Source organism: Fusarium coffeatum (assembly GCF_003316985.1).
Source record: "Fusarium coffeatum strain FIESC_28 chromosome Unknown BRIP53273_contig_11, whole genome shotgun sequence".
NCBI lineage: Eukaryota > Fungi > Ascomycota > Sordariomycetes > Hypocreales > Nectriaceae > Fusarium > Fusarium coffeatum.
The window spans coordinates 62,493-90,487 of NW_022157810.1; the positions used below are offsets into that span (position 1 = coordinate 62,493).

The 27,995-nt window shown below is 48.1% G+C and overlaps 12 protein-coding genes across 12 annotated transcripts; 6 read left to right on the forward strand and 6 right to left on the reverse strand.

Annotated features, from left to right (window-relative positions):
• Positions 1-71: 71 nt before the first annotated feature.
• On the forward strand, positions 72-1,946 carry FIESC28_00483 (uncharacterized protein; the record flags this gene model as incomplete). Its single annotated transcript, XM_031154634.1, has 3 exons — positions 72-268; positions 315-1,808; positions 1,859-1,946. 3 exons carry the CDS (start codon positions 72-74, stop codon positions 1,944-1,946), a joined length of 1,779 nt encoding a protein of 592 aa, XP_031021291.1.
• A 197-nt stretch (positions 1,947-2,143) lies between these two features.
• Positions 2,144-2,542, reverse strand: FIESC28_00484 (uncharacterized protein; the record flags this gene model as incomplete). Its single annotated transcript, XM_031154635.1, has 2 exons — positions 2,144-2,457; positions 2,512-2,542. The coding sequence occupies 2 exons, from the start codon at positions 2,540-2,542 to the stop codon at positions 2,144-2,146; spliced, it is 345 nt and encodes a 114-aa protein (XP_031021292.1).
• A 1,072-nt stretch (positions 2,543-3,614) lies between these two features.
• Positions 3,615-4,619, forward strand: FIESC28_00485 (uncharacterized protein; the record flags this gene model as incomplete). The annotated part of the gene is made up of 3 exons (XM_031154636.1): positions 3,615-3,891; positions 3,942-4,555; positions 4,608-4,619. The coding sequence occupies 3 exons, from the start codon at positions 3,615-3,617 to the stop codon at positions 4,617-4,619; spliced, it is 903 nt and encodes a 300-aa protein (XP_031021293.1).
• A 307-nt stretch (positions 4,620-4,926) lies between these two features.
• Positions 4,927-5,894, reverse strand: FIESC28_00486 (uncharacterized protein; the record flags this gene model as incomplete). The annotated part of the gene is made up of 3 exons (XM_031154637.1): positions 4,927-5,661; positions 5,710-5,843; positions 5,891-5,894. The coding sequence occupies 3 exons, from the start codon at positions 5,892-5,894 to the stop codon at positions 4,927-4,929; spliced, it is 873 nt and encodes a 290-aa protein (XP_031021294.1).
• A 346-nt stretch (positions 5,895-6,240) lies between these two features.
• On the forward strand, positions 6,241-8,995 carry FIESC28_00487 (uncharacterized protein; the record flags this gene model as incomplete). The annotated part of the gene is made up of 5 exons (XM_031154638.1): positions 6,241-6,277; positions 6,508-6,595; positions 6,643-6,905; positions 6,956-7,689; positions 7,739-8,995. The coding sequence occupies 5 exons, from the start codon at positions 6,241-6,243 to the stop codon at positions 8,993-8,995; spliced, it is 2,379 nt and encodes a 792-aa protein (XP_031021295.1).
• A 282-nt stretch (positions 8,996-9,277) lies between these two features.
• On the reverse strand, positions 9,278-9,712 carry FIESC28_00488 (uncharacterized protein; the record flags this gene model as incomplete). Its single annotated transcript, XM_031154639.1, has 3 exons — positions 9,278-9,288; positions 9,338-9,496; positions 9,553-9,712. The coding sequence occupies 3 exons, from the start codon at positions 9,710-9,712 to the stop codon at positions 9,278-9,280; spliced, it is 330 nt and encodes a 109-aa protein (XP_031021296.1).
• A 984-nt stretch (positions 9,713-10,696) lies between these two features.
• FIESC28_00489 (uncharacterized protein) lies at positions 10,697-12,478 on the reverse strand (the record flags this gene model as incomplete). Its single annotated transcript, XM_031154640.1, has 5 exons — positions 10,697-10,945; positions 10,993-11,772; positions 11,819-12,070; positions 12,127-12,350; positions 12,397-12,478. 5 exons carry the CDS (start codon positions 12,476-12,478, stop codon positions 10,697-10,699), a joined length of 1,587 nt encoding a protein of 528 aa, XP_031021297.1.
• Positions 12,479-13,203: 725 nt separating this feature from the next.
• On the reverse strand, positions 13,204-14,052 carry FIESC28_00490 (uncharacterized protein; the record flags this gene model as incomplete). The annotated part of the gene is made up of 1 exon (XM_031154641.1): positions 13,204-14,052. The coding sequence occupies one exon, from the start codon at positions 14,050-14,052 to the stop codon at positions 13,204-13,206; it is 849 nt and encodes a 282-aa protein (XP_031021298.1).
• Positions 14,053-18,293: 4,241 nt separating this feature from the next.
• FIESC28_00491 (uncharacterized protein) lies at positions 18,294-21,592 on the forward strand (the record flags this gene model as incomplete). Its single annotated transcript, XM_031154642.1, has 3 exons — positions 18,294-18,427; positions 18,480-21,212; positions 21,550-21,592. 3 exons carry the CDS (start codon positions 18,294-18,296, stop codon positions 21,590-21,592), a joined length of 2,910 nt encoding a protein of 969 aa, XP_031021299.1.
• A 439-nt stretch (positions 21,593-22,031) lies between these two features.
• On the forward strand, positions 22,032-23,531 carry FIESC28_00492 (uncharacterized protein; the record flags this gene model as incomplete). The annotated part of the gene is made up of 1 exon (XM_031154643.1): positions 22,032-23,531. One exon carries the CDS (start codon positions 22,032-22,034, stop codon positions 23,529-23,531), a length of 1,500 nt encoding a protein of 499 aa, XP_031021300.1.
• Positions 23,532-24,951: 1,420 nt separating this feature from the next.
• FIESC28_00493 (uncharacterized protein) lies at positions 24,952-25,578 on the reverse strand (the record flags this gene model as incomplete). Its single annotated transcript, XM_031154644.1, has 1 exon — positions 24,952-25,578. The coding sequence occupies one exon, from the start codon at positions 25,576-25,578 to the stop codon at positions 24,952-24,954; it is 627 nt and encodes a 208-aa protein (XP_031021301.1).
• A 1,949-nt stretch (positions 25,579-27,527) lies between these two features.
• Positions 27,528-27,958, forward strand: FIESC28_00494 (uncharacterized protein; the record flags this gene model as incomplete). Its single annotated transcript, XM_031154645.1, has 2 exons — positions 27,528-27,863; positions 27,911-27,958. 2 exons carry the CDS (start codon positions 27,528-27,530, stop codon positions 27,956-27,958), a joined length of 384 nt encoding a protein of 127 aa, XP_031021302.1.
• Positions 27,959-27,995: the final 37 nt, after the last annotated feature.

Below are 27,995 nucleotides of genomic sequence, written 5' to 3' on the forward strand. Positions count from 1 at the left end.
GAATATCATCTCAGACATGGTCTTTTCTTGTGACAAGGCCATCTCATTTCCCCCAAACTATCATCGTCACAATGCCTAACCCAATCAAGGAAGATATCCACACTGTGGATGAAGAATCGTTTCCTTACATCTTTGAGCAGAATGCTACTGTTCCTCTCAAGGCTGGTGATGGACTTGTTCGTCTGAACGTTTATCGTCCTAAGGGCGTTGACAAGGTTCCTGTTCTTGTCACATACGGACCTTACGGAAAAGACATTTCCTACCAAGAGTACGTTTATCACAATCTCTACCAAAAGCTCAACTAACAATCTTAGCTTTCATCCCAAGTCCTTCAGCGAAGTGAACCCCCAGCACAAGTCAGAACACTCAGCATGGGAAACCCCAGACCCAGCATTCTGGACAAAGAACGGCTACGCCATCGTTCGAGCCGACGAGCGTGGTCTCGGCCAATCAACAGGCAAGCTCGACACCATGTCCCGCGGCACCAGTGAAGCCTTCTTCGACGTCGTTGAGTGGGCCGCTGAGCAACCCTGGTCAACTGGTAAAGTCGGTCTCCTAGGCATTAGCTACTACGCCGGCAGCCAATGGCGTGTAGCGGCGCGTAAACCAAAGGGTTTGAGCGCTATTGTGCCTTGGGAGGGCATGTCGGATTATTACCGGGATAGATGTCGTCATGGTGGCATTCTTTCAAATGCCTTCATCAAGTTCTGGTGGAATCGACAAGTTATCACGAATCAGTATGGTCGACCTGGTAGAAAAGCCAGGAATTGGGGACCTGATACTATCGAGGGCGATTTATCTGACGAAGAACTTGAAAAGAATCGCCAGGATCAGACGATTGACAACCAGGCCAATCGATTCCGAGACGATGCTTACTATGCGTCCAAGGAATACGATATGGGTGACATCGAAGTTCCTCTCCTCTCAGTAGGAAACTGGGGTGGTATTCTTCTCCATCTTCGTGGCAACATCGAGGGTTACACCCACGCTGGATCCAAGTTCAAGTATCTCCGTCTTATCACCGGCCGTCACGATCTCCCCTTTTACTACGAAGAAGAAGTGGAGATTCAGCGAAGTTTCCTTGATGCTTTCCTGAAGGGCGATGACCGAGTTGGTTGGTCGCAAGAAGGCAAGGTTGCTCCCGTGAGCTTGGTTCTGCGAAAGGGAAACGTTGGCTTCAATGATGCGGAGAAAGAAAAGGTGTATCCTCGTAGAGAGGAGAGTCAATGGCCTCTCGCTAGTACACAGTACAAGAAGCTCTTCCTTACACCGGATCAAGGACTAAGCTGGGATGAGCCTACAACGGAGCGCAAGAAGCTATCCTACAAGGCTCTTGGCACATTGGAGAACCAAGAAGTCCTCCAATTCTCTACGCCCGCATTCGAAGCAGAGACAGAAATCACAGGCCACATCGTCGCTCACCTCAATGTTTCCGTCTCGCCTGACCCATCAGGTCCTACACCCAGCGACATCGATCTCTTCGTCACAATCCGCCATATCGACCCTTCCGGCCAAGAAGTCTTCTACACCGGTACAGCAGGCGATCCCGTACCCGTAACAAAAGGCTGGCTGCGCGTGTCAATGCGCAAGGTTGACCAAGAACACCCCAAACATCGCGAGTGGCTTCCTCATCGCAACTACACTAGCAAGGATGTTCTTCCTGTGATACAGGGTGAGGTCTATGCGGTAGATGTTGAGATTTGGCCTACGAATGTGGTTGTTGATAAGGGTGGCAAGCTTGTCTTTGAGGTTTCATCAGGTGATACCCAGGGATCTGGTATTTTCCAGCACAATGATACTGTTGATCGGTAAGTTTACTCTGAAGACTTTGTGAGAAATATTGCTAACGTTGATATAGATCGCCCGATATTTTCCAGGGTCAGAACCACATTCACTTCGGTCCTAGACAGCAGAATTACGTTACGCTTCCTGTGATTCCCAACTAGATAGTATCAGAATTTACTTAGAAAAATAAAAGAGATCCTCCATTCCAAGAAAAAGATAAAAAAGATCATATTCCAAGAAGTGTATTAGAGCTTGTGTATATACATGGTATAGCTTTCCAAGACGTAGTCCAACGGTCTGATATTAATCCCCAACAATTCTTCCTCCAATCTCTATCGTCTGAGACAAATCGTGAACTCTAAAGCATATAAACAGCAGCAACAGCAGCGGCCACAGCCATACCGGCGCCTCCAATCTTGTTGCCACTAGCTCCAGACACAGGAACCTGGGCGCCAGGGGTAGAAGCAGGTCCAGACCCGGCGCCGGAGCCAGTAGGCATAGCAGCACCAGAGCCACCCTCAGTATTGGTGACAACCATCAAGGGCTTGCCAGTGCATGAGACCTTGGGGGGGTCTGAGCGAGTAACCATATCGGGGGTCGTGACGGCCGAAGGGCAGCTGCTACAAGTGATTGTTGTCGACGCAGAGTCAGCAGCATAAGCTCCTGAAAGGACTTCAAGATATTAGCTTGGGCTTGGGGGAATGTCTGAGAGTAATCTCTTCTTACATGCAAGGCTTGCGGCGACGTAAAACTTCATGTTTGCTTTGGGTATCGTTTGTAAAATGAGTGCGCAAGGAGTGAGTGACTGGATTGTTGTAGAATAACAAAGAGCGTTGAAGGTTGTCAAGATAAGGGGGAATATTACAATTAAAAGTCTAGAATATCAATAGGTAGAAACAATCATTTAACTCGAAATGCTTATCAAATCCCACACATGACTTTTCCCCTATTGCAATCCTCCGATCGCATTAATTCCATAGCAGTCTAACAGTCCGTCCGTCCGATAGTTTTCGGCCACGGAATAATTACCAAACACGTTGAATCCATCACTTTACTATCGCAACCCAACCCAACCCAAAGACACGTTTTTCTTGAGATCTATTGACCTAGCTACCCCAGATCAGCATTCACAATCTCACTATCGTAGCCGGATGGTGCATATCCCGAATGGTGTCTTACAAGACGTGCACTAGCACTTGATCAGTCCTAGCCCACGGAAAGTCTACCATCCGAGCCCCACTATCAAGTCCAGACATACTGATCATCGCCAACACTAGAGAATCACCAAACAAATCACAGTTGACATTTTCAGCACTAACAGAGAACGGGTTCGAAGTTTCCGGGAGGGGCGCCCTGGCGATCGTATTGCACAGACCCAATTTGGCAGTGCTACAAACATTCTGGGAGGTAATGACGTTTCGATCCGGCAATTGACTATGAGTTGTTTAGTTTTGTTTTGCGGGGAGACGTTTTTAGGGCTGGGACGGCACATTTTAGTAAGGGTCAATTAAGATTGCATGTTTCGGAAAGATCGGGACGGATGTGGAAGATGCCGAGAGAGGAATTGATGGTTGTTAGTTGATTCATTGGGAGATTGGAATCATTTTTGCCTGAAGACATGGCAAAATTGTACAGCAAGAGGCTAACTAACTAAAAGTTGATGGAATATGCTCGAATAGACTAGATGATTACTTTAGATAAAAAGGTCTACATCTTTCACTAATACCAAATGTTCTTCACCTCAATATCATTCCTCTTCACCTCATCTATTAAACCTTAATTACTACCTACCTCTAGTATCTACTACCTTACCTTACACATTAATCAACATGTACTTCTCTACATCCCTCACTGTCGCTGCCGCTGGCCTCGCCGCCGCCGCTCCTGCCATTCAGAAGCGTGACTCTGGTCTCAACGACGGTGTCATCCTCAACTATGCTCTCACCCTCGAGCATCTCGAGAACCAGTTCTACATGCAGGGTCTCTCCAACTTCACCGAGAAGGACTTTGCCGATGCTGGTTACGACTCCACCTTTTACAACAACATCAAGACTGTCTCCAGCGATGAGTCTGCTCACGTTGACTTCCTCACCAAGGCTCTTAAGGGTATGTCACTAGCAATGTTTCAATCATAGAAAGCTTACTGACTTGTATAGCTGCTGGTGTTACACCCGTTGAGAAGTGCTCTTACTCCTTCGGTGTCACAGATGTCAAGTCATTCCTTGCCACCGCCTCCATTCTCGAGGGTGTCGGTGTCTCAGCTTACCTCGGTGCCGCCGCCGATATCATGAGCAAGACTTACCTCACAGCAGCTGGTTCCATCCTCACTGTCGAGGCCCGTCACTCCGCCTACATCCGCGCGGGTAACAAGCAGGTTCCCTTCGCCCAACCCTTCGATGCTCCTTTGACCTACAACGAGGTCTACTCCCTGGCCTCGGGCTTCATCACCTCATGCCCCAAGTCCAACCCAGCCCTTCCCGTCAAGGCCTTCCCCGCCTTGACTGCTACCTCCGACAAGGAGACCATCATGACTGGTGACATGGTCACTCTCATGACCCCTGGCACCACCGTCGAGGCCGCTGATGGTCAGAAGGTCTACGCTGCCTTCATCGCTGTCACTGGACCTACCTTCGTTGAGGCTAAGCCTGTCGATGGTGGCTTCTCTGTTGAGATCCCCAAGGGCTTTGCTGGCCAGACCTATGTTGTCCTCACTGGCTGCAACGAGGCCGTTTCTGACGACACCGTCGCTGCTGGCCCTGCCATCATTGAGGTGAGTTCAAGTATTTCAAAGACCTGCAAGAGTTTAAACTAACAGAAGGCAGATCTCCAGCTAAATTTATAAACGCTGCTTTGATCGACCAAATTGAATGAGGAAGCTAGAGAAACGAGTAATACTCCTGATATAGTCTAATATTCTTAATACATATTTATTCATCTGTATATCGTGTTCTCCGTGCGAATCAGGCTGCGATGGACATGTCTCGAGGCCAGGTGCAATTTTGTCTTTTCCTTCATCAGCCTGATCCATCTTCATGTCGCTCTGGAACTTTATCATAACCTTCAGTGAAATAAGATTCATATATGCTGGAATATTGTTGTATGATAAAATCAAGGAGATCCTGAAACCATCGACTCTCCCTCCTATGCAGCCGCTACACCCAATGTCCTAGGCCAAGTCCCAAACGTAAACTGACTATTACACATATTCGTCAACTCCCAATCCTCAGCCTTGAGCTCTCCGTAGACACCCTCATCCTCCTCATCACCAGCAGCGCCGGCCACAAACATAGCCGACATAAAGTGATCATCCGTACCATGCGCATCCCGATAACAAGGATGCTTCATCAATCTCGTCATAGCCCTTCTCAACCTTGGTCCACTGTTATTCTTGATCACATCCTCAACCGCCTGACGAAACTCCAAAGCCCACGACTCAGGCGGCTTCTCTTGCGCAAAGTTATCCGAGTAGTATACGATCGGCGCCCAGATATTACGGTATAAATTGTGTACCGCGCCACCGGATCCAATTATAAGATAACCTTCTTTTCGGAGACAGCGAAGCGTTGCGCCGACGCGCATGTGGTAGTGTGGATCGAACCGGGCGTTCATGGAGATGAGCGTCGTGGGCGGGCAGCCGTTGGGAAACATGCGGATGAGAATAAGGTATGTGTCGTGGATCCATTCAAAGTTTGGATTGGCGGAGACGTTGAAGCCGGCGTTTTTGAGAAGGGAGATACACTTTTCGCCGGTTGGTAGATCGGGAACGAGTTCGTAGTCGACGTATTTCGATGGGTGGACGTATGCGACTGGGGATTTGCCAGGCTTCGGGTTCATGGCGACTTCCATACGATCTCCTTCAGCATCCCAATGCGCGCCCTATCTTGTTAGCTAATTGAGGTTGGAAGAATGTCGGGGCATACATACCATCATGATTACTCCCTTGATCTTGTTTGCCAAAGCTTGGTCTCCGGCTTTCTTCCAGTAATCGGCTGAATCGGATTCTTCCCCCAGCATCATGGTCGAGCCATGGGAGAAGAAGTGAACTGGTGCTAGATCGGCTTTCATCATGTTAGCCAGATTATGATTGTGAAATACCAAGACTTACTCATATTTGGTTCAGAATGATTGATATCTATATCAATTGACTGTCAGTCCGATGCAACTGTAGGGTGGCCTGGGTGGATAATCAGGAAGGACTAATAAATCATCGGGATGTGGGGGACTGCCCGACCACCCTCGCAACTGCCGCCCTAGCACCCATAGCTCCTCCTACTAACCCGAGACACGCGCCACCCCCGCACGATCCCAGGGTCCAGGCTCTTTCCCCTTGATGTTACCCCGGATATCGTGATATATCCGACCCGAGGAAAAAAAACACGATTCCCCTGCATTTTCCCTCCTTCTCCTCCACGTCCCGAATCTCTGCTCCTCTCCACTTCCAACCAGACTAAAGCCATGTCGACAACGACTCAACCGGGCATGTTCCAATGCGGTTCGTGCAAGAAGAATTACAAGCGTCTAGATCATCTAGCCCGTCACGTGCGGTCCCGTAGGTCTCACCATCTTCGATCTTGGCCTTCGGTAGTTGAATGATCGGTTGGTTGACACGCATCATAGATACCCAGACAAAACCTTACAAGTGCCATGTTTGCCCGAAAGCTTTCACAAGACCGTTAGTCTCCTGCACAGTACTGCATAGCGCTGACTAACATCTTATCGTAGGGACCTGCTCAAGAGACATGTTGCTGGGCACGGTTCTCAAGCTGGGGACAGCACCGTGTCAGACCAACCCCGGTTCATGCCAGGAAGGGTGAGCAAAGCTTGTAAAGCTTGTTCGTCGAACCATTTGCGTTGTAGTGACGAAAAACCTTGTCGGAGATGCCAAGAGAAAGGCATTGAGTGCAAGTGGAATGACCCCATGGAGTTGGATGCAGAGTATGCCTCTTCTGAGGATCAACAGCAGGATAACTCTATGTTCTCACAGGATAATGGATCCTCTTCAATGGCTGGCTATCCAGAGCAGAATAGTATCGGGTCGACATCTGCTTCTTCTGTTATGGGTCAGCAGTCGCTGGATATCTTGACGCCTCAGACAACACAAAGTCTCTTCCAAAATCTCGGTAGGTGTTACAGATCATCATGCTTATCTTCCAAGCTGACAAGACCCAAGACCCATCCCTAAATCCTGCCACAGACCCTCTCTTCTTCCAATTCCCAGATCTCAACCTCCTGTCAGGCGGATGGGGTTCAACCCAAGCCAACGACGTCGATATGTTCTCCTACAACGAGCTCGACGATATAGACCTCCGGTTCCTCGACTCATATAACACCACTATCCCCTTCGAGATAAGAAGTATCCAACCAACACCAAGAGGCGCCCAAACACCGCGTGTCGCCTCACATACCGACCCTGGCGAACCAGCTGCCATGTGTACTGAAGCCTTTCAGAACTCCCATTGGAAGTTCAGACCCAACGCCAAAGACCATGCTGGAGCTGAGGAACATAATCTTGCTCTCCCTGCTACAGACTCTGCTTATCCCTCACCCGAGTCTGGCGTCGCCTTGGACTTGAACACGAGGGTCACTTGTGCCAAGTTGGAGGGTCCTGCGAGAGATAGGATTCTAATGATGGTTGTTAGTAGCTGTCGCTCAGATCACCTGTCTAAAGCAGTTGCCTCTTTTCCTTCTGCTGAGCTACTGGATACACTGCTTCAGTATTACCTGACCTCGCCTGTCTCGCATGCTACAGCTTTCATCCATGCAGCTTCTCTCAATCCCAATGAGAAGAGACCTGAGTTGGTCGCTGCCATGGCGGCTTGTGGAGCTGTCTTGACTTCCGACCCTGCTCTATCGAAACTCGGTTATGCTATTCAAGAGTGTCTTCGGATTTCTGTGGCCAAACATGTATGTGTACCCAGCCCTAGTAGTATATCTGAAGCTAACGATTACATAGTGGGAGCGTGACAACTCTCTGGTGCGGGACCTTCAGTTGACTCAAGCCTTCCAAATCATTCTCGAGATGGGGATCTGGAGTGGTCTTCCCAGAAAGGTTGAGATCGCGGAGAGTTTCTTCCATCCAGTACTTACCATGATGCGTCGCGCCGGAAAGTTCAAGAGGTCTGCATACTCTGATCACAAACCTTCTGGACCACGCCAGGCATCACGAGAGGAGTGGCTGAAGTGGGTCGAGGACGAGTCTTTCAAGAGGTTGGCCATGCGAATGCTTTCTCACGACGCAAACGCTTCCATGGCACTCATGGTTAGTCCATCTGTCTCGTATGCCGAGATTCTACTGCCTCTGCCAGGACATGCAGACTTGTGGAATGCTCCCTCCCCAGAACAGTGGAGCTCATTAATGGCCACACGTGAGAACAGCGAACCACTCTACGTGGCCGATGTCATTGATGACCCTGATGTCTTGAATAGCTATGCTGGCTCGGTAGATGCCTACGTGGCGATCCTAGCCGTCTTGGCGTGCACGTGGACTATGTGCTGGGAGTATCTTCAGATCGCCTCCCTGCAGCGATCAAAGCCACGACGTTGGAATACCCTCGTTACTGAGATGCGGAAAGATGAGTTGATCAAACTGATCGGGCATTTGAAACTCAGCTTATCACCGGAAGCTTCTGCAGACCCTGAGATTCAAATGCGTCTTGAACTTTCTTTGTTGCACCTCCAGATGCCATTTGAAGATATCCAAATATTTGCTGGTATGGAAGGTACTGAGCGTGCACGGGCGGTATATCCCATGGTTCGCGACTGGGCTAAAAGCGAAGCCGCTCGGCATACAATCTACCACGCAGCTCAGATCGTCCAAATGGCCAAAGCCGCACCAAGAGGTTCCATGCGCGGTCCCATGGCCATAATGCTATACCACGCTAGCTTGGCCTTTTGGGTGTACGGTCTCTTATCTGACCATTCGCGTGCTTTGAGCCAGAATGTTTATCTTGACGACGCGGATAATATCTCGCTGCAACGATTCAAAGGCTTCGGTCAAGGACAGCCATGTATCAGATGGCGATCGGAGATCGAGGGGCAAGGTGAAGTCATGATGAGCGTCTCTTTAAGTCAGCCTGATAAGGTCATGGAGGCTGTTATGTCAGTCGTGAGAAGGAACTTTGCGGGAATGTCGACGCCGCATCTTACGGAGAAGCTGGTACAGCTTATGGCTGAGTTGGAGAATTCGGCGAAGAGGAAGATGGATGCTTGATACCCATATTTAATAGTGTAATCGACGTGGTTTCTATAAGATGGTAGTAATCTAACATGTGAGAGGCTTCCAGAGAGTGCTCAATAAATGTGCACCTTTCTCACCAGCTTCATAGAATGATCAAAAGTTACGGACAGCGTCAAGGCCTGGCACCAAAGCACAGCTTCATTCACTTATATGCAAGAGGATTGAAAAAGATTGTTTGAACTGTTTAACTTGATTTATTGTCTTTTGATGCTTCTATCCACGTTTCCTTGCTCCAGGCTTCAGTATAGTCGCTTTCTAAGGAGAAACTATTAAAGGTCAGTACAAGCTCAGCCTTGAAGGTCCTCTAGGACTTACCGAAGACGAGAGTGCCGCAGTCGTTGCCAATGCACTCAGCAAGGTTGACATCGGCCTCAACGGGGTCACCCTCATAGGGGTTAAGGTGGGCGCGGAGAACAGGAACGCTGCCGTCACCCTCCATATCGAAGGTGATGTCGGAAGCAGAGCCGGAGAAGCCTAAGGTAGTCAAATTAGTATACATAAACAAAGGTCAAGAGTTGTAGTTGACTTACCCTCACCACCCCACTGGAAAGCGCCATCGTTGTTGCCGATGTAGTAGTCAAGGTCAAGAGTAGACTCGACGTAGTCACCCTCGCCGTTACCGCACTCGGCGTGGAGGATGTGACCGTCCTCGAGCCAGATGTTCTGAGAGCTCTCGTGGAAGTTGACCATTTTTGCGGTTTGTGATTTGTTTGTGGTAGAAGAAGAAGAGTTGTTGTTGATGCTGAGAGAGAAATAGTCTGAGGAAGTTTAAGGGTCTATATATGCCTTTGGTGAGTAGATAGTGATTCACGAGAGGCCTCAGCCATGCGCCCCTGCCTGGAGAGCCAAGACCGCAGGAGTGATGGTGAAGCTGCCACGATTGCAGTGCATCAGAGTCCACTTGGACCCCTGAATAGCTCCTTCTCCGCTTGTCTTACATAGACGAAGTACCTGTTGTAAAACGGTAAAGCGCGCGGTTGTAGACCCGCCTCGCTGCATGATACGGCCCGGGACGGTGACTGGTCTATTCTATTGGCTCTCGCGTATGTTTGTCTCGGGAATAGTACATGAAGCATAAACTCGTCAGGCCTCCAGAGGTACATAAACATCAAACAAAATATACCTAAAAGCAGACACATGAATTCATGCAGGTTGCCATGAAACAGAAGTCCTTCCTTCCTGGAGAGGGCTGTGCGGTGAGCATGGGCTCCTCCACAAGTCTTGGCAGTCGTACGGTCTGGGGATAGCATCCAATAGCCAGCAAATCCTTGGCATGCTTTTATGGGCTTGGCATAAAGAGAAAGAGGGGGAGGAGACGCCGTTAACCGGACGTTGGTTTCAATAACCGCTATTATCGCAGAAGGATTCGTAAGCTGATGTTGATATTCTGCCTATCGTTGCATTGCTGAGATGATCTCCTCCGGTGAGACATCGAGTTCTAGACTCCTTGGCTGTTTCTTGAGTTGATTGTCAGAATAGGTGGGTCTATCACTCAATAAGCGAAATAGCCGACAATAGATAACTAGAATATTCTACAAGGCAAACAGGATAGACAGTATAGGTGGTCTCGTATTAAAGATTGTCACAAGCTATAGCCGAGTAAATGTGTCCTCTACCAGGTTCAGTGTATGAGGCTCAACCCAGCCTCCCAGGGTCTTGTTGCCAAGTAATCCCCTAGAATCCCTGCCAACGAAGGACCCTTTCCGCAGTCGCAATTCTCATTCGTTTACCAAACACCCAAAGCGGAACAGTCAACAAAGAAAAGATCCCCATCAACAAGCCGAAGATGCCGAAAGGCTCAGCAGCACCCTTGTGATGAATCCAATCCGCCACGAAAAACGTCCACGCAAATGCAATAATTGCGCGAAGAATAGTAACCATTGTGAAACAATCTGCTGCCAAAGAGTGGTATGAATCGATGAGCTGATATTTGTTAGTACACGTCATTTTGTTATGAGGCGAAAACTTACGTAGTTGAAGCCCACTGAGGGAACTTGCATCAGACCAAACGTGAGCATTCCGTATCCGAATTGCAGACCAATCCACATCTTGGGTCCTGGATTTTGAGCGCAGAATCCAAAGACGAGTAAACCGCCTGTCGCTACAAAAAGTGGAAAGAAAAGAGTTGGTAGTCGATCTTCGGCTTCCGCAACACCATGACGCTTCTTGCTCGCCTTTTTGATGAGCGAGCCGTCAGCAAGCATATGTGTATAGACATATCCGACAATTCCACCGATGAGAGCTCCAATGTTGATCAGTCCTGCGTTTGCCTTCCAGAGATAAGGCGGGCTGGCAACAATTTGTGGTCCGATCGTCGAGATGGATACGATACCTCCAACAAGACCTGCGTAGTGAAGCATCACGACCCAAGTGCCAGGCAGAGCAAGCGTTCGCCAAGGCTGGATGAACTGTTTGAGCAGACTTCCACGAGGTCTAATAAAACCCAATGACTGCATATAGGTGAATGGCCGGTACTGCTGCTCGCCGACTGTGGCTGTCGACTTGTTCTCAACATGCTCGTTGTTTCCAAACTGAGCTTGCTTCTCAGACTCATGACCAGGAACGCCCTCGATGGGTGCTTCTCTAGAGTAGAGGGTCTCAGGGACGAAGAAAATGACACCGACGACACAAGCTGCAGTAAGTGCTAGGCAGATCCAGAAGATCATTTGCCAACCCTGGTGGTAGACGATGTATCCTCCTGAGACACCACCTGCGAGCGGTCCGACGACGAGCATAATGGTATAAACAGCCTGGAGATGTTAGTCTGTTCCACTCAAATTATGTTGCATTACATACCATGGCACGTCCACGTTGGTGCACGGGAAACATATCACCAACCAGAGCGGGAGCAACAGAATCTGCCGCCGCGCCTCCCATACCCTGAAAGGCTCTGGCAGCAAGTAAAGAATCATATCCAGTTGCAAGGCCACACCAAAGGGTACTGAAGGTAAGAAGAAGAGTGGCAAGGATGAGGACAGGTCGACGTCCCATCCAGTTGGACATTGGTACCCACCAGATGTTGGCAGCTCCAAGGAAGAGGACATTGATCTGTGGACTTCATGTCAACAACGGTATTGTTGAATCTGGTTGAAATTGGTACGCACTGCCATCAGGGTCGAGAGTTCAGAAAGACTCCTAGGGTCTCGGGGAAATATCATTGGCCATAGCTGGAAAGCAGGAGCAATGACACCGCTGGTAAAGTTGGCAGTGAAGGCATACAACGAGGCAACTAGCAGAGCAGCGATCTTCTGCCATGCAGGAAAGTTGAGAGGATCGTGGGGATCTCCACTAACAACTATGTTCTCGTTGTGCCCATCTTCTTGTTCGCCTATGGAAGATTAGAACAGACTATCTCGGTCTTGTGTTGAACTCACGACGGATCTGGATCGTGCCAGGGGGTGCAGAAGCATCGACTTCCTGAGGGGACAGAGCGAAGGCCTGTTTGAAAGACACCATAATTTTGCAGTTAGGGGTACTGTTTCTTGCATTCTGTATCAAAGGCCACGGCCAACTAAATACTTGTAGAGAGATGGCCAACCCACTCTCTTCTCCGCGTTACCCCGGATTCCCCCATGTTTCTTGTTGCTCAGATCAATCTAGATCTTCAGCCGGGACAATATCCGGCCAACCAGATCCATGGTTTAGGTTTCTGATGGTGCGAACCTTGCTTGATTGAGTATACCACCGACAGGTATCAGTGGCGTTCTCGGGGTGTCCTCCACCTTCCCGGTGGCCCACTCGGAAGAGCCTCTGGGATATCGCCCTCCAGCTACAAGCAATCTCTGTCTCGGAAGGGATTTGACTTGTGGTAATTACGCAGTATGGAAGCGTCCATGGTAATTGTATCGGCAGTTAAGCACTTGAGAGTGAGCCCGGGCAATGTTCTACGTATGGCTCTTTCGGTGCAGGTGCTGCCGTCTTCTGAGATCACCAAGCTTTCTTCACTTGTTTTAACTGTCTAGCCTCGAGTTAACCATTCAGGTGGAGATACCCTGGTCTAAAGAGGGCAAGTAGTCTGTCTCTGTGAGAAAGGTGACTACTGGCCAGCGAATTCATTAATCAAGCCAGTCATCCTCATTGAAGAAAAGAAGTTTCGTATTTATGATTCCAAATTATTATATTACATACCGGAAAGCTGACTCATTTCCCTTTCATTGGTCCTTTATCACAACAGTGACTTCCTAGTTACCATCGACAATCTTCCAAGTATGGTTCGCAATCTTCTCCCTTTCCTCCGCAGTCCAAACCTTCTTCCCCTCAATCTTCTTCCCATGATTATCGATATTAGCCCAAAACACATCCTTCCCTCCCTCTTCCTCAGCCCGTGCATACATACCATCTAGTAATCTCTCTGCGCATTCATCAGGAGTAGATCCCGCAATGGTGGAGACCACTTTTGACAAAGCCCGAAAATACCAAGCGCTGTTCTTTGCTGTTGCTGTATCCACAACACCTGGATATGCGTGTGTGAAGAATCTCTTGTTTCCATCCGATTGAGTGGCTGCATAGTGCTGGACCATGGCGTCATTCATGGTGATACAATGATTTGCCGCTGTGGCTAGACTGAAAGTATTCTTTAGGTCAAGATCTTCCCAGTTCAGCTTCTTCGCATCTCCGTTCTTTCCATCCAGGACGATCATGATTTTCGCGTCGGGACTCATGATCGGACTCAGTTCTCTAATCAAAAGCTGTTTTCCATAAAAGTGCAAGGCCATCTTCTTGTCGATGCCCTCCGGTGTTTCCGTTCTTCCGGCCATAGTTAAAATTCCTTGGGTCATGACTAGAAGATCTAGTTTTTGATCTTGTGCGCGAAAGTCTCGTGCGAAATCTTTCAATGCTTTCATAGAGCTTGCATCGACAGCGCGGAAAGACAGGTTTTCTGGCATTGTGGCTGGTTTGGTGCGGCCGACGATGGTGATTGAGGAGAATTGGTAGTTGGGAGATGTAGCGAGGCGCTTAGCTATCGCGTAGCCAATGCCGCTTGTGCCACCGACAACAAGAGCTTGTGAACCTGAGAACATCTTGTTCATTCTTGAGACTGAAATTGGATATAGTGTAGAAGATAGTGGCTTTTCGAGGTTGAGGGGTCAGTGTTTTATATATTCTTGTAGTCCAACGGACATTGCAGTCCAATGTGGTAGTTCAAAGACGTTCTGATAACATGGCTGCTGCGCAATCATGCGATTGGTTTAACATCGTCCAATTGGTCTTAGCTTTGTGAGCAGTCTGCATGACGGGGTCCAAAGACTCTCCGAGTGCGACTTTGTCAGCACGTAATTTGGACTAGCGCTGACAAGCCATCGGATTTAAGAGAAGCTCCAGACCTTGTGCATAATATGCGGTGCTAGCCATCACTGCCCCCGAATCACTGCCATTCTACTACATGTATTCTTCCTTACACCAGAGGATTTTGACATTGGTACGATTCAAGGATGACCCCTCCAGGGTAGGTCGAAGCGTAGGCTCATCTCAATTGAAGTCGCCCGCATCAACTAAACTCTAACTATCGCCAACGAAGCTTTCGTACGCATAAAAGGCTGCTGTGCAAGGCACAGTGGCCTAGCCTTGATATTGGTACAATTATACAGCATAAAAGCTTTCGGTACTTCATGAATCACATGCTGAATTAAAGATTGTAGAACCCTCCTATGTGCACCTTTTTGTATAATTCCTACTGAAGGCACTCTACACAAATTAATAAAAAGCAAAATCTCAAAACGTCCTCCACCAGTCTAAGTCTTGCCGACTCGCCGAAACTCCAATGTCCATTCACTGATCTGCACTCTCAAGCCTCGAGCTACCAGTCCAAACGCGCCTAAGTCTGTTGATGAAGCCCTCGTCCTGAGTGTGCGGAGGGGTCTCGGTCTGTCTTCGTGATAAAGGTGGTGGTGGTCTGCCAGCAAATCCATCAACACACCAGCCTTGGGCCTCATCAAGTTGCACCCCTGCTACCTCTCGCACAAATTTCTCATATCTACTTAGAATGGAACCGTTCCCTAGACGTTGCTCATTTCTTGTCGTGGGCAAAGGATCCTCTAGAGATCCCATGGACAGCCGGGTAACCTCCACCCGACGAATTATTCTGCAGTAGAAGAGTGAGTCCTGACTCAGAGGGCGGCCTGTCTCTGGGGGTAAGATCTTTTCGTCGTAAATTTCCACCAACAGTCCAGTCTCACCTTGTACTTCTACTGGGCGTGGTCGGGAAAGTATAATACCGATTTTCAGGGGAGGATTCGAGCCCAATCTGCTTCTTAGATCCAAAGTAATGTGATTCGGGTCACAATTTCTGTTATCCAAGCTTGGCAATGAAACATCATTCTGAAGACCTCTTGTTCTTGCAGAAGCTACTTTGTACCATTCGTCTAACCCTCTGCCAATGGAAAACTGAAAGGTGTTTCTTTTGTGGTTTGAGATAATGTCCTTAAGTTTTTCATTGTCGGGGTGAAGTAGAAATCCAGGATAGTGGACGATGAGTCCTTGATCTGTAAGTTCGGTTGGGTATCTTGGGTTATCGAGTGGAAATGGGTACGCTTCAACTTGACCGGACATCCACGTTGCAGGTGCCCATCGAAATCCGGCAGAGGTTAACCTCTTTCCAGGTAGAAAGATTATGCCAGATGGAATAGATGTCCCAAAAATAGGATCTTTGCCAATTGTCTTCCAGAATTTCTCCATTAACTTCTCACGATCCGCTTGACGGCAAGTAGAGATCGCTCTGTCGTCGTCATCCTGAGAGATGGGAATATCAAGCAGACTTGACAATGCTAACGTTTCCTCGCCTGGATTTCTGGTGGTCTGTTCCAAGGAGTATCAGCATCACCACTTCATCTTATGCGTAGCTTCAGATCCTCAAAGACTTACCCGATATCGAACTGCCTTCCACGCACTCGCAATCAGCAAAGCACGCTCAGTGTTGCTTTGTCGGGCCACCGGCACTAGTGAATCTACCTTCATGAGGTTTTGGTTCACCTTTTGCCTCATCATCTCGGTCATAGATGACACAAGAACTCCCTGGCGTTCGCCTTCTTCCCTTTCTCCCCAAAGATTGTTCAGGCTTGGTAGCGCCTGACGAAAGTCTCCATCGTCGCACAGTGCAATGTGTAATTGGTCGCTCACGAATGCTTCATGGAGGGTCCATAATCGCATCATCCAACCACTAGCCAACAGTTCTGCCCCAATCGTACGACAGCTATCATGGGTCCTTCCCTTACTCATGACGTGACGATCAACTATTATGCAGTGCTGGGCATTGTTGAAAATGTGATGAATAAGGCCGATGGCCTTTCTTTTTAGCCTATTACGTCTCTCATCAGTCTGGCTCCTTTGTGGGATGGCAAATGTGTCAAGCCAGAACAGATGTGGATCCGTATTCCCAAAGGCCTTTGCAACCAGATCTTGAATAGCTTGTAGTTGGCACATACGAATCATCCGATCTGTCCTGTTACCTAGTCCTTGGGACCAGACATGGGATACCGTCGCGAATGGCGTTTCGGTTCTGTTTTCCCACGACACAGCCTCAACTATCAGCTCTTGGGTTGACTCATCCCTACTGACTCTCATCACAGGGAAAGCTCCGTTTCTTGAATCATCATCTTGATTCAGGATGTTCAGCACGTCGTCTTCGTTTGGACCAACCATAGTACATCCCTCGTCGGTTTCTCTGCAGGTTGGAGCATGCGATGGGTTATATGTCCCAGGCAGATCGGGCTGAGCCTCGATAAATTCGCATTTAGACGGTGTGCAGGTCCTTGGGTGGCCATTTTTAGGGTGGCAGTTATGCAAATTGCCTCCATGCGCTAGGAATGTAACGTATAATAGTGTTGCGTTACGGCCAAGTTGTCCCTTAACAGTTGCCTGAGATCGTGGGCACCATTCAGCTCTGGACATCTCATTTGATACGTATGCCGGGGGTCCCCAGCCACCTCCATCATCTAGTTCCCAACCGGTAAGTCTGACATGGCATTTTCGCATTAGTCTCGCCAAGACAGCTGATAGAGTTTCTCCGAGGATCATTATACAGAGATCTCGTTCATCGGCCGGGTCCGCCGCCCACCCCCAGGTCCGCATGGGACTACCGGTAGCATCCCGTGGCAATGGTATAGATGGTGAAATTTCCGCCAGGTTAGCTAGAACTACCTGTTTAGCGAGTTCCAATATTTGGTTTACTTCCAGAATTCTCCTGATAGCAGTGCTTTGGTCGCTCTGGTGAAGCCTGTGCATGTAATTGTGCCAATCGTTCAAAGCTCTGGGAAGGGCTGCGGTGCTGAGTTGGCGCTCACAGACTAACTGGTCGTGAGTTAAGAGTGGCCCATTATTATCTCGAACAACACAATAGATAAGCTTAAAAAATAACCACCCTTGTAGAAGCGCAGGGCGGTCAAGCTCGGTGCAGGTACTTTGCTTTCCAGACTCATACAGTTTGTATTTTTCATCAATTCGAAACCCGTGTTCCTTTGGGAAATTGACGAAATCATCATAGCCCCAGTTCAAAGACGTGGTGGAACAGCGACCATGAGGGCTAACACAATCCTGGTTGGAAGGCTGGGCGGAAAAGCAACGATCGAGGATGTTAAAATAACCGACTGTAACAATTCTCATCCAGCTACTGGAATAAAGGTCGCGCAAATGCTGCATGTTGTTCGTACCACAGTTCCAAAACAGACAAACCGGATACACAGGAACCAAACTGCAGCTCCTTCTTCAAACGGAGAGGGCTTGTGGCTGGAAAGAGGGTAGTCGTGCAAATAAACTGTAAAATGTGTCGTGAAATGCAAAGACAAACGGGAATGCGCGGGGCATGAAATAAATGAGGAAAGGGCAACACCGCGCAAGCCATGTCTTGCCTTCCTCAGCCTGATCACACATAACCGCCCGTGGCTTCCATATTATCTGAATCACTGGTTTCTTGTGACGAGGTTCTCTATGCAGGGTGAACCAAGCAACCAACAAGTAAGCCACAACGGAATACCTGCCCAATTGAATGCTGTTTGTTATTTTATATCAGGACCGGCCATACTGTGCGAGCTTTGTTACGTGGTAAGTACATACCACAGCCCACCTGGCCAAGTCTCATTGTGCGGCTGATCATTCGGGGGAACGGACTCGCCCCTCCCGTCCCCTCCTTCCCAAGTGGCCCAGGCACATTGCAAGGCGTTCCACCATCTGGAAGCTTATGAAAGCCCGGCCATCCCCAAGATCGCCCAATGTAGTACAATCCTACGTTCAAGCTCCATCATCGACATCGAGCTTTCTTATTCACCGACCATAAGCAATGGATTTGGAGGCGACGTCCAAACGAAGGCTCTATCCGGGATATGTCAAAGTAAAGGAACCGGGTTTCACTGCCACCACTACACCTGTTCAAAAACCTCAAGGGGGCAATGTACTTCAGAAAGAGGTTTTCGAGTGAGTTCACGTCTTCGCCTCCCTCCTCTATAGTCAAAATTGACCAGTTTAGGATTCTCTTTATTCGTTCATCAAAGAATTCTGCCCTTGCCACTGTCGTCAGTGCGATCACACAGTTTCTCCATGGTTGTGCATTCTCTTATCTCTTGTCAAATATCGCCCTGAATGAGGAAGAGATATATCAATATGGTTGTACCTCTATCGACGAGACTATCGCAGGGCTACAGCGCTTCATACAATCTCGTCAGCTTGGCAGTTCTAGGTTTCGCGAAAAGCTGAAAAGCTGGAGGACATCTCGCACAAGCAAACAACCACATATCATTATTTTTACAGACAGTCTCGGTTCAGTGCTTATCAGAGGGGTTTCTTTGAAATATCATTTTGGGATACCCATCCGCACTAAGCTCATGTTGTTCTTCCAGGAGAATGAACCTCGAGATGTCGGTAACATTGTCGACAGCAAAAAGCGAGAGGGAATTAACAAACAAATGGAGAGAATCACGAATGAATTCAATGTCAAGGTACAAACGTATTCCGAGTTGAACTCCATGACTTGGGCATCTATACGCCGGCGAGACTCTACTGACCACAACAATCGGGACTTGGAATTCTGGCGAGGAGTGCGAAAGACCCTTGAACAGACTATACAGCGCGCATATCCAATGCTTGAGCAACGGTTGGATTTTGCTTCGGTCGTATCCGAGACCCTGGACTTGTCTGGAATTTCGTCAGAAGGGTATTCACAACCGAAGCCATACGAGACTTTCATACAATCAGTTGAACGGTCGCCAAAGACAGCCCTTGATCCGACCATAGACGAGGGTATTTGGAAGGCCTTGAGAGATCAGGCAGAGGCACGATTGGAAAGTGGTGATAACGAGCGTGCCCTCGCGATGTTTCAGCAGTGTTTGACGATGAGAATCCCTTATGACGACGCAGTCTGGGAAATCAAGTCTAGCCTGGCATTCGCTCGCATGATGCTTGGTCATTATGTCAGAGCGGAACGCGACCTGTCCGAACTCCGACAAGAGCTTGGTCCATGTGTCAAGCAAAACCCAGGACTGGACATCACTGGTATTCTCCTTAATCATGCTCTCGCGTTATCACGAATGGGCAACTACAACAGGATGAAAGAATGCCTGCATGAAATTGTCCTCCCGAAATCGAATGACTCGCAACCGAAGAGAGTGTTCAAAGAGCAGCAAAAAGGATCAGATAAGGTTTTTGAAGATATTTACACTTTGGAACAGCAAAAACATTTCAAATTTGCAGCAACGGTCTGCCGACTCCGAGCTCTTGCTTGGGCCCAGCAGGGTCCGCTTCATTCAAAAGCAATCGATACAGACCTTGACGGAGCAGATATGTGGTGCGACAAACTCGCAAATGCTCCTTCTTCTTTCGAGCCTGTCAGGATCTCCAATATCGTCAATAGATGTCGAATCTTTGTACTCCGGGGACATTACACAACTGCATTATCTTTGCTGAAACCAGCACTTGTGAGCTCCATTATTCGCATAGGAGAAACGAATCCTCTTACAATCGAGACTGCGTTATTATGTTCTTTCCTTCAGATTGAAACAGGATGTGCTGCGGAGGGAAGAATAACATGTGAGAGGTGTGCCGATGTAATAGAAGAAACACTTGGCAATGAGCATCCTTTTGCACTAGAGGCCGAACACATTCTTATCTCAGCCTCGAATCAAGAAGGGGCCTTTCTCTCTGCACTGGACGATTCCATCTCTTTGCATCGACGCGCTGAATCAAGCGCTGAATTGGGCTACAAACACCCATCAACACTGAAATACAAATGCCAGCTTGGGGAGTTATACATTGAGAACGGATTCTATTCAACGGCTGAAGGCATCTTGACAGCGGTCCGAGACGATGTAGAACAGCTTTGGGGTTCCCAGCATCCCGAGGTGCTACGAGTTCGGTCTCAACTCGCTCTAGCCCAGTATCATTTGGGGAAACTGGAAATTGCCGAGAAAGCCATATTCTCAACTCTTCACGACCAGATTCAACTGTACATTCCGCTTGACAAAGACAAGATATGGTTGAAGAAGGATGATAACACCAGTGTGCGGCAGTTCATCAACAGCAACCCACCCCTGCTGCGACGTATTGGAGAAGCGTTCAAAGCAAAGCATCTTGAATCTGCACCACATCCAGATATCCTACAGTCATTATTGACCTGTGGCAAGATTCTATCAAGACATCCTAACGCTGATCTGGATCTAGCCCTTGACATCTTTCATTTAGTACGTGACGCTGGGGTCGCTAAACTAGGACAATTACACTCCCTCCCGCTTCTGGCTTCCCTAACAATGGGTGAAGTCTCATCATCAATGGCAATGGGAGAAAAGGATGGTTTAAGACGTCAGGAGCTGTATGTTCAGGCGATGTCTTCTTTTGACTTTATTATGCGGCCTGATACCGTCGTGCTGGATTACCCAAAGATCGAAAAGTCAACTTCAGGTACTACCGCAATCCGCCTGGACACTGATCATCCTATTTTCCTAGGTATGAGACAGGAGAGCCTTCTTGCCAGTCTCCTATTTTCGAAGTCTGAACCCGGAAAGGAACATGTTCTTGAATGCAAAGATCAGCTCGACGCCATCTTGGCAATGCAAAAGAGCCGACCGGGACAAGGTCATCGGCAGACAGTAAAGACTCTACTAACTCTACTGACTATTGCTCTATCCTTTTCAGAGCCTTTGCTGGAGGCGGCTGAGATCTACAAGGAGATTCTTGAACCACTTACAAATATTGAGGTTGAGCGAGAAAGGTATTTAGAATGTTTGCTGCTGCGAGAAAGAGTCGCGGAAATTATAGAAAGTCGAACAGACGTCTTTGGGGACAAATATCAAGACCTTCTAGATGAGATAGAGAGGCAGGTAATGGAGGTTGAAGGGATGGAAGACCCATCAGTGCGGCAGGCTGTGAGAAGGGTCACGGAACGAACCTCAGCCAGGCGAAGATACACATAATTCTTAACGGAGATTTTGCATTTAGACTTCCTACATATTGGGAATTTTTACAGTTAACCCAGCCATCCCATGTGCATTCGTGAAATATCTATAGAACCTTACCTTTTCAAACGTAATGGTTACACACCATTACAGTGATAATGATAGGCAGGGTTATCGCCAATTCCAGATGTCTTGACTTTGAAACGCCTCATACGCTCATTGTAGGAGCCGGACCTCTTATTCGTTCCCGTGCTACCCAATATATGCAGGGTGTCATTTCAGCTTCCATAACATACCCGCCCTTGCCGCCTCTATCAGATTATTTGTGAGCACATTTGTGTTAGTCTCACTTTGGGTCTGTAATTGGACTTTTGCATGACCATATGACCCCCTTGCGGCTCAGCCTACTGCGCAAAAGAATACATGGCGTACTGAGGCCCGCACTGTACCACAAGGCTCGGACTTATCTGGTCTCCGAGCCTGATTACGTCGAGGTCTGACGTCGCTTTCAATAATAATAAGCTGACTCTTTCCTGGGTGTCATTGTGACACATCCACATCCTTGCAAAGATTTTCGATCGTCTCTGCCACCATTATAGCTTGTTCCTGCATAGCAATACCTATTTTCCACTATAATGTCCACGAGTCACCAACTTGCGACTCAGTGGGTCAATCCATCAGACGTGTCGACAATTCTCTTTGTTCTCGGTGGGGACGTCGTGCAAAAGGCCTTCTCGCAAGCAACTGGAACGTTATACGTTCCCGTTTGCTTCTCCTTCGGGTGTGTCGCCTACGCGTTTGTTGCACTCGTTGGCATCATTGGCGATGGAAGACTTCTTGCACCACCCGATTATCCTTGTAAAGTGCTCAATCTCAAATCTGGATATCTTCGAGAGAACAAAAACTTTGTTCTAGGGCGTTTGCTTCGAGATCTCGAAGCAATAGAAACTCGCGAAGAGAATCTGCCTTCTGAAGGTGGCAGCGACGAGGGTGGCAACTATGGCTTGAAGATCACGGTCTTTGAAGCCACGTGGAACAAGAACGACCGGACTGAGTTCTCCTGGAGCTGGGTTCATGCTGTCGGAGTTGTCATTACCATAATTCAGCTTGTGCTGGCATTCATACCTTTTATTGTACACCGCACATGGAGTGTCCTTCTTATCACAGGGGCTGGCACTCTGCTGGTGCAGTGGATAGGTCTGCTTCCCCAGTGGAGAGCGGAGAAGCTGCCAAACAGACAAAGATCAGAACAAGTGTACGCAATGACATCGGGAAACGGCTCTCGAGAAGTAATGGTCATTTTTGGTTGCGGCAACTGTCTTGATATAGAGTCCCTCGCAGCATCGCAGTCGCCCCGTAATGGAAGACCATGGGAAAAGTTTCTCTGGCTATCCAGACCACAAGAGGGTAGGGACCGCGATTTCCCAATAGCCCGTCGAAACACAATGCTTCGGAAGGCAAAGCGATCAGATGTCTGGATGTTTCGCGGGTATCCAATCGGTTTTATTATCACGGAGGTATCATGTGTCTGTCTCTCAGTGCTCTGGCTTCTTCTACTCGTCAATGTTTCTGCTCGAAGCGAATTCCCTGAATCCTGGTGCCTTCTCGGCGTAGGAGCGCTAGGAATGTTTCAAAACGCCTGGCTTGCAGCGAGGGAGTTGACTCCCGAAATGAGAAACCTTCCATTGAACCGCGTGGATCAAGTCAAAAGCCGGAAGGTCATGGATTGTATAATGGACTTTCATGCCACGTATAAGCTCGGACTACCTCTCAAAGACGAATTCTTTCCTGGAAAGCTCAAAGAGGATGAAGAGGCGTGGTGGGGAGGTGATAGAAGACAATATAATGAAAGGCGTATGGAGGACTTGACCAGGGGGGAGCCACGCCAGATGGCGCATAATTTTGACCAAAAACTTGGTTTTCTCGGAGAGACATTCTCGGGGGCTGATGCAACCCTTATTCCTATACCTGAAGTCTCGGAGAAGCAGAAGACTGCCCGTACGCATCAGACTGCACCTGGCGGAGGGGAAACCGCAGCTGAAAGCTCCGAGTTTATGGCACCTAGACCCTTACCGAGAGCACCTACTTTAGAGATGAGGAGTGGCAGTAAGGCGCCACCTGTTTGGTTAGCTTGAGATATCCACATCAAGGTATCGAGGCCATGGGATGGAAAACACAGTACGTCTTGGCCTCTCGGCTCGAGTGCTTGAACAGGGAGTTCTCCAGGATTGTGAGAATTGGATCTTTAGGATGTATGTTTTTGGGCAATTTGCACCTTTACCCCCTGTAATAGGCCCCAACAAGGCAATATGGTAGGTCCTTTGGTAGTTGGGCACATGAATATGTCGAGGATATTCACAAGGTTCGCTTTTGTATCATAAGAGGTTTCTTTGGCACGTTTCTGTTGGCCGTATTTTATGGTAGTCGCATCCATGGATAAGAATCAGCCTATCCTCTGCTTTCTCCTCACCCAAACTTCTTTGTCCGTCGTCCTCTCATTCCCTTCATCCGCTTTTGAAGCCTCAGCGTCTTTGATATCCCTGAGCTGAACCTCCCAAGTCTTAAGCTTGTAACTCCCACGATCAGACATGCCTGTGAAGAGATCAAAAGACCAATCGTGTTTGGGACATGTAACGCCCACACTCAAGGTAACTCCGAAATCCTCAATATCAAAAGGTGTACCTCTCGAAAGAGGGAATTGACTATGTGGACAAGACTAACTCTGTTAGTCACTATGTTTCCATTGCAATATTGTTATTTACTCACATGGTCAACAGCATGAAATTTGCCTTTGTATTGAAAAATGAGTACTTCATCAGTAAGTGGCTTCCCCAACGCATCATCGCCAATTTCAACCTCCTTAGAAGATGATATATCCTCTTTGGGGATGTGAAAGGCTTTGCATCCTGGTATTGATTTTGTGTTGCATACGCGGTGCTTTGCTAAGTTGCCTGCATCATCGTCTACATCGGGAAACTCCGATGTACGTCCCACAAGGGTCCATTGGGCCCCTTGACGGGAAAATGGGTTGAGAAAATTCATGTTGGTAAAGGTACTTTGTTGTTCTGCGATTTTGCTATGAAAGAGGAAGTCAAATTTGCGATAGTGCTGGATTGGCTTTTGGTTGGGGCATGTGATATGTCACGTGGGCTCCATGATCGCTAACAAATGCCGACGACGAAACCGGATGGGAGTACAGAAACCTCGACGTATAATAGCTTTAAAAATCCTTTAGTTTCTCACGATCTAGATAGTATTCTAAATTTTCAATATACTACATCCACAAAAGCGCACTCAAGAAATAAACTCTTCTTACTATCTAACTATCTAGCTATCTAAATATTTTCTTCAAGAATCCAACACCCTATTATAACATCATGACCAAAACTGATCAAGTCTAGTACAAGGTTTAAACTAAAAAAGGCGTCCTTTTAGTTTTTGAAATAGACAGGCAGTACAGCCATGCTGTATCTCCTCCAAGAACAAGAAGTCCAGATCTTCCCAATGTCCTTCCACCAGGCCCATGAAGTCCCCGCCTACCCGTGGCCGTGGCGATCATCCTCTCTTAGTATCTGTGGTTGGTGCCTCTTCATACTCAATTTCGATGCCATTGAATTGAGTGCCCAGAATCTCGCTCGGTGGTTCCTGAGATGTAGAAGGCTCAATGTCAGGATCAATCCATTCAACGCCGTCCATGTTAGGTTCCACAGCACCAGTAACGTCTCCCACAAACTTCACATAATTTCGGTTGTTCTGGTTTCCCTTTCCAACCTTTACCGGGCGGTTGAAGATGCAGGGATTGGGCGTACCCTTGGCAAGCTCTTCAGACAGTTTGCCGTTAATCTTATAGATTCGTCTGTTCTCTTGATGAAAGCCCGGACCAGCCTTGCAGTTGTTCCACTGCGGGCCACGTCTACCAGAAGATCTGGGATCTTTCGGTTCGTTCGTGTTCGAAGAAGAAGCCATAGCGGAGTTTACAAGGTTCAAGGGAGAGTTCATCCGGTTTTGCAAAGCCAGAGCAGTCTGAATCTCCGCCAGCGTACCACTACACTGGAGATCGAAGGAGCTAATATGGATGGTCAACGATGGATGCCCTGGGGTTCCACCTTCAATAATAATCTCCTTTTCGCTTTTGTCTTCGGGATGAGCTTTCTTGGCGTAGGTAGTCTTTTTATCGGCCATGTTTTGGATATTGGTTTGGATTTGATAGAGTGTTTTCGACTGTATCTCCTCAATCGCCAAAGAGAGTGTACTCTTCTGTCTTTCGAGTCTCACAAAGATATCAAGAAGATCTTGCTCTTTGTATAATAACCCCCAGGTACGGAGGAGTCTTCCTTTGCTAAGCAAGGAAGTGATGCAGTTGTTGTCAATGAGTGAGAGAAGGGCTCTAGTCTGAGTCCCTATCTCAGGGGTTTGTAAAAGGGGGTTCTGGGAAATGCAAGTAGATAAACTCTGAAGTTCTTGAAGCTGTTCATGATACCTTTTCAGCGTCGATGCTCCCCCTTTTATCTTTCGCAAGACGTCTATCAAGGAAAAGCACGCCGTGCCGAGCTGGGTCGCCGATGCGGCGACGCCAATGATTTCTGCCATGATCGCCTTGATTCCACAGTCAAGATAACATTGTTTTCGATAAACTCTGACGCGAAAAGAGCGGTCAGGAGAAGCCAAGGATCTTGAAAACCTATCTTGAAGTTATTTTCTCTTTCCACGGCGACGATGTGGTGGGTAAGAATGCAAAGATGGCGAAAGTTGCATCAACGTGGCATCTGAAACGACCTCGAATAGTGAAAATCTCGACAGGTGCGACCGCAAAAGAAGGCCCGGTGGTTTGGGTTACACTAATCCCTGGGCGTCGTCAGTATAGAAAGACTGGGAAGGAAGCCTGAAATGACAACGACAGAGCCTCATGTGTCAGACTCGATGGAACCTTAGACACTCAGAGGGGGGCGAAGCAGCGTGACACGACAGACAAGGCTGAAGACACAAAGCTCTTCATACGCTAATATGATAAAGTCCCAAGGCGGCTGCAGGTGTTGCGATCGAAAGGGGAAAATCGGTGAAGAGAGTTTGGGGTCGATTTTTGCATCTTCACATCATACCTCGGGAGGGAGAAAACAATGCCGATGACCCTATACGAGTTGTATATCAGAGCCGGACTTGATCTCTCCCCCATTCCTAGGCAGGGAGTCTTGTCTGGCTTTGGGGAAGGGGCACTGGTATCTGTGAGAGCCTTACTGTGTTTTAGAGCTCATGAAAGTCTTTCAGTATGATGTTGGGCTCAAAGTGTTCGCCTGGTTGCTTTAGGCTCAACGAGGCTCGGCGGTAAACGCGGGGATCTTCTTCGAGGGTAGGTTCGGTTTATCATCGATGATTCTCATGATAGTTTGTATCAGGCTTCCTGTGATAAGTTAGTCCAAATGACAAGAGTGATTTGATATTGAAATAGTCACTTCATCATGAAATATTCTAGAATACCAGACTTTGGGTCGAGTTCATAGTGAAGATTCCAGGTCAACTGGGAAATATTGAGAAGGGTGGACAATTCGGAATGGCCGACGAGTTGGTTCTACTTGCTGCGCCACGTTGTTCATGAGATGGTTGCACCTTCCCAGTATTGAGTTGATGCTGCATAAATCGAGGCCACCTGCAGTTTTATGTATCCCCAACAGGATGGTTGTATGAATATGGCAGGTACAACCAACCAACTGTTGGCAGCGGTGCTCTACCAGCCGCCTCTAGTGATCATATCATTCCAGAGAGTTCTCAGGATCCGAATGAATCGGATCATTACTTTGAAGCACAATTTTAATATTGATTCCAGTCGCTTTAAACTGCATCCATTCCTTTTAGTAGTCCTACATAAGTGATATGATACGTACTCTCTCGATCAGGCTCTCAGCTTATCGATACCCGCGTTCTGTACGTACTGTAGAGCCTGATCATTGATACCATGCAGAGAACCAACCATTCGGGGAAGATCCCTGCACCAAGTGTGACTCCAAAGCCCTCGCCTGCCCCCAAGCTGCATCCATACACCCACACTCCAAAATCATCTAATCAAAACTCCATTGAAACCTTTCACGAGCCAAGTAGAATCGAGAACGGGCCCCAATACACCATCTTTTGCGGATATGACTTCACCACTAGACGACGATCACGCTCCGGCTCGAGCCGCCAACAAGCCAACACAAACCACTGCGCCCACCATTGGTAAAAGCGAAGCCTACATCAGCTCTGGTGCTGTCTCAGTTGGGGGTGGTGATCAATTCAACGGGAACCATACTCAATATCACAGTCATATTGAGCATGACAATCACACTGAGAATCACGACCATTCCCGTACCTACAATTTCAATATTCCCATTCGCATTGACTCCATCAGTCTCTTCATACTGGCACAGCTTGCACCTCCTAGGGTGCGTGTATGCAAGTGTGACTTTACTGGCCATGGCATTCTGCTCCTACTGGTCAGTCTGGCTCACTGTTGGCTGTTGAGTTGCTGTGAGTGTGACAGGCTGCTGCTTCTGATTTGAAGGGTTCTATGGCTAACCTGTGTGTCTGATTTTAAGCCTGAAATCCTTGGCTTTTCGTAATTCGAA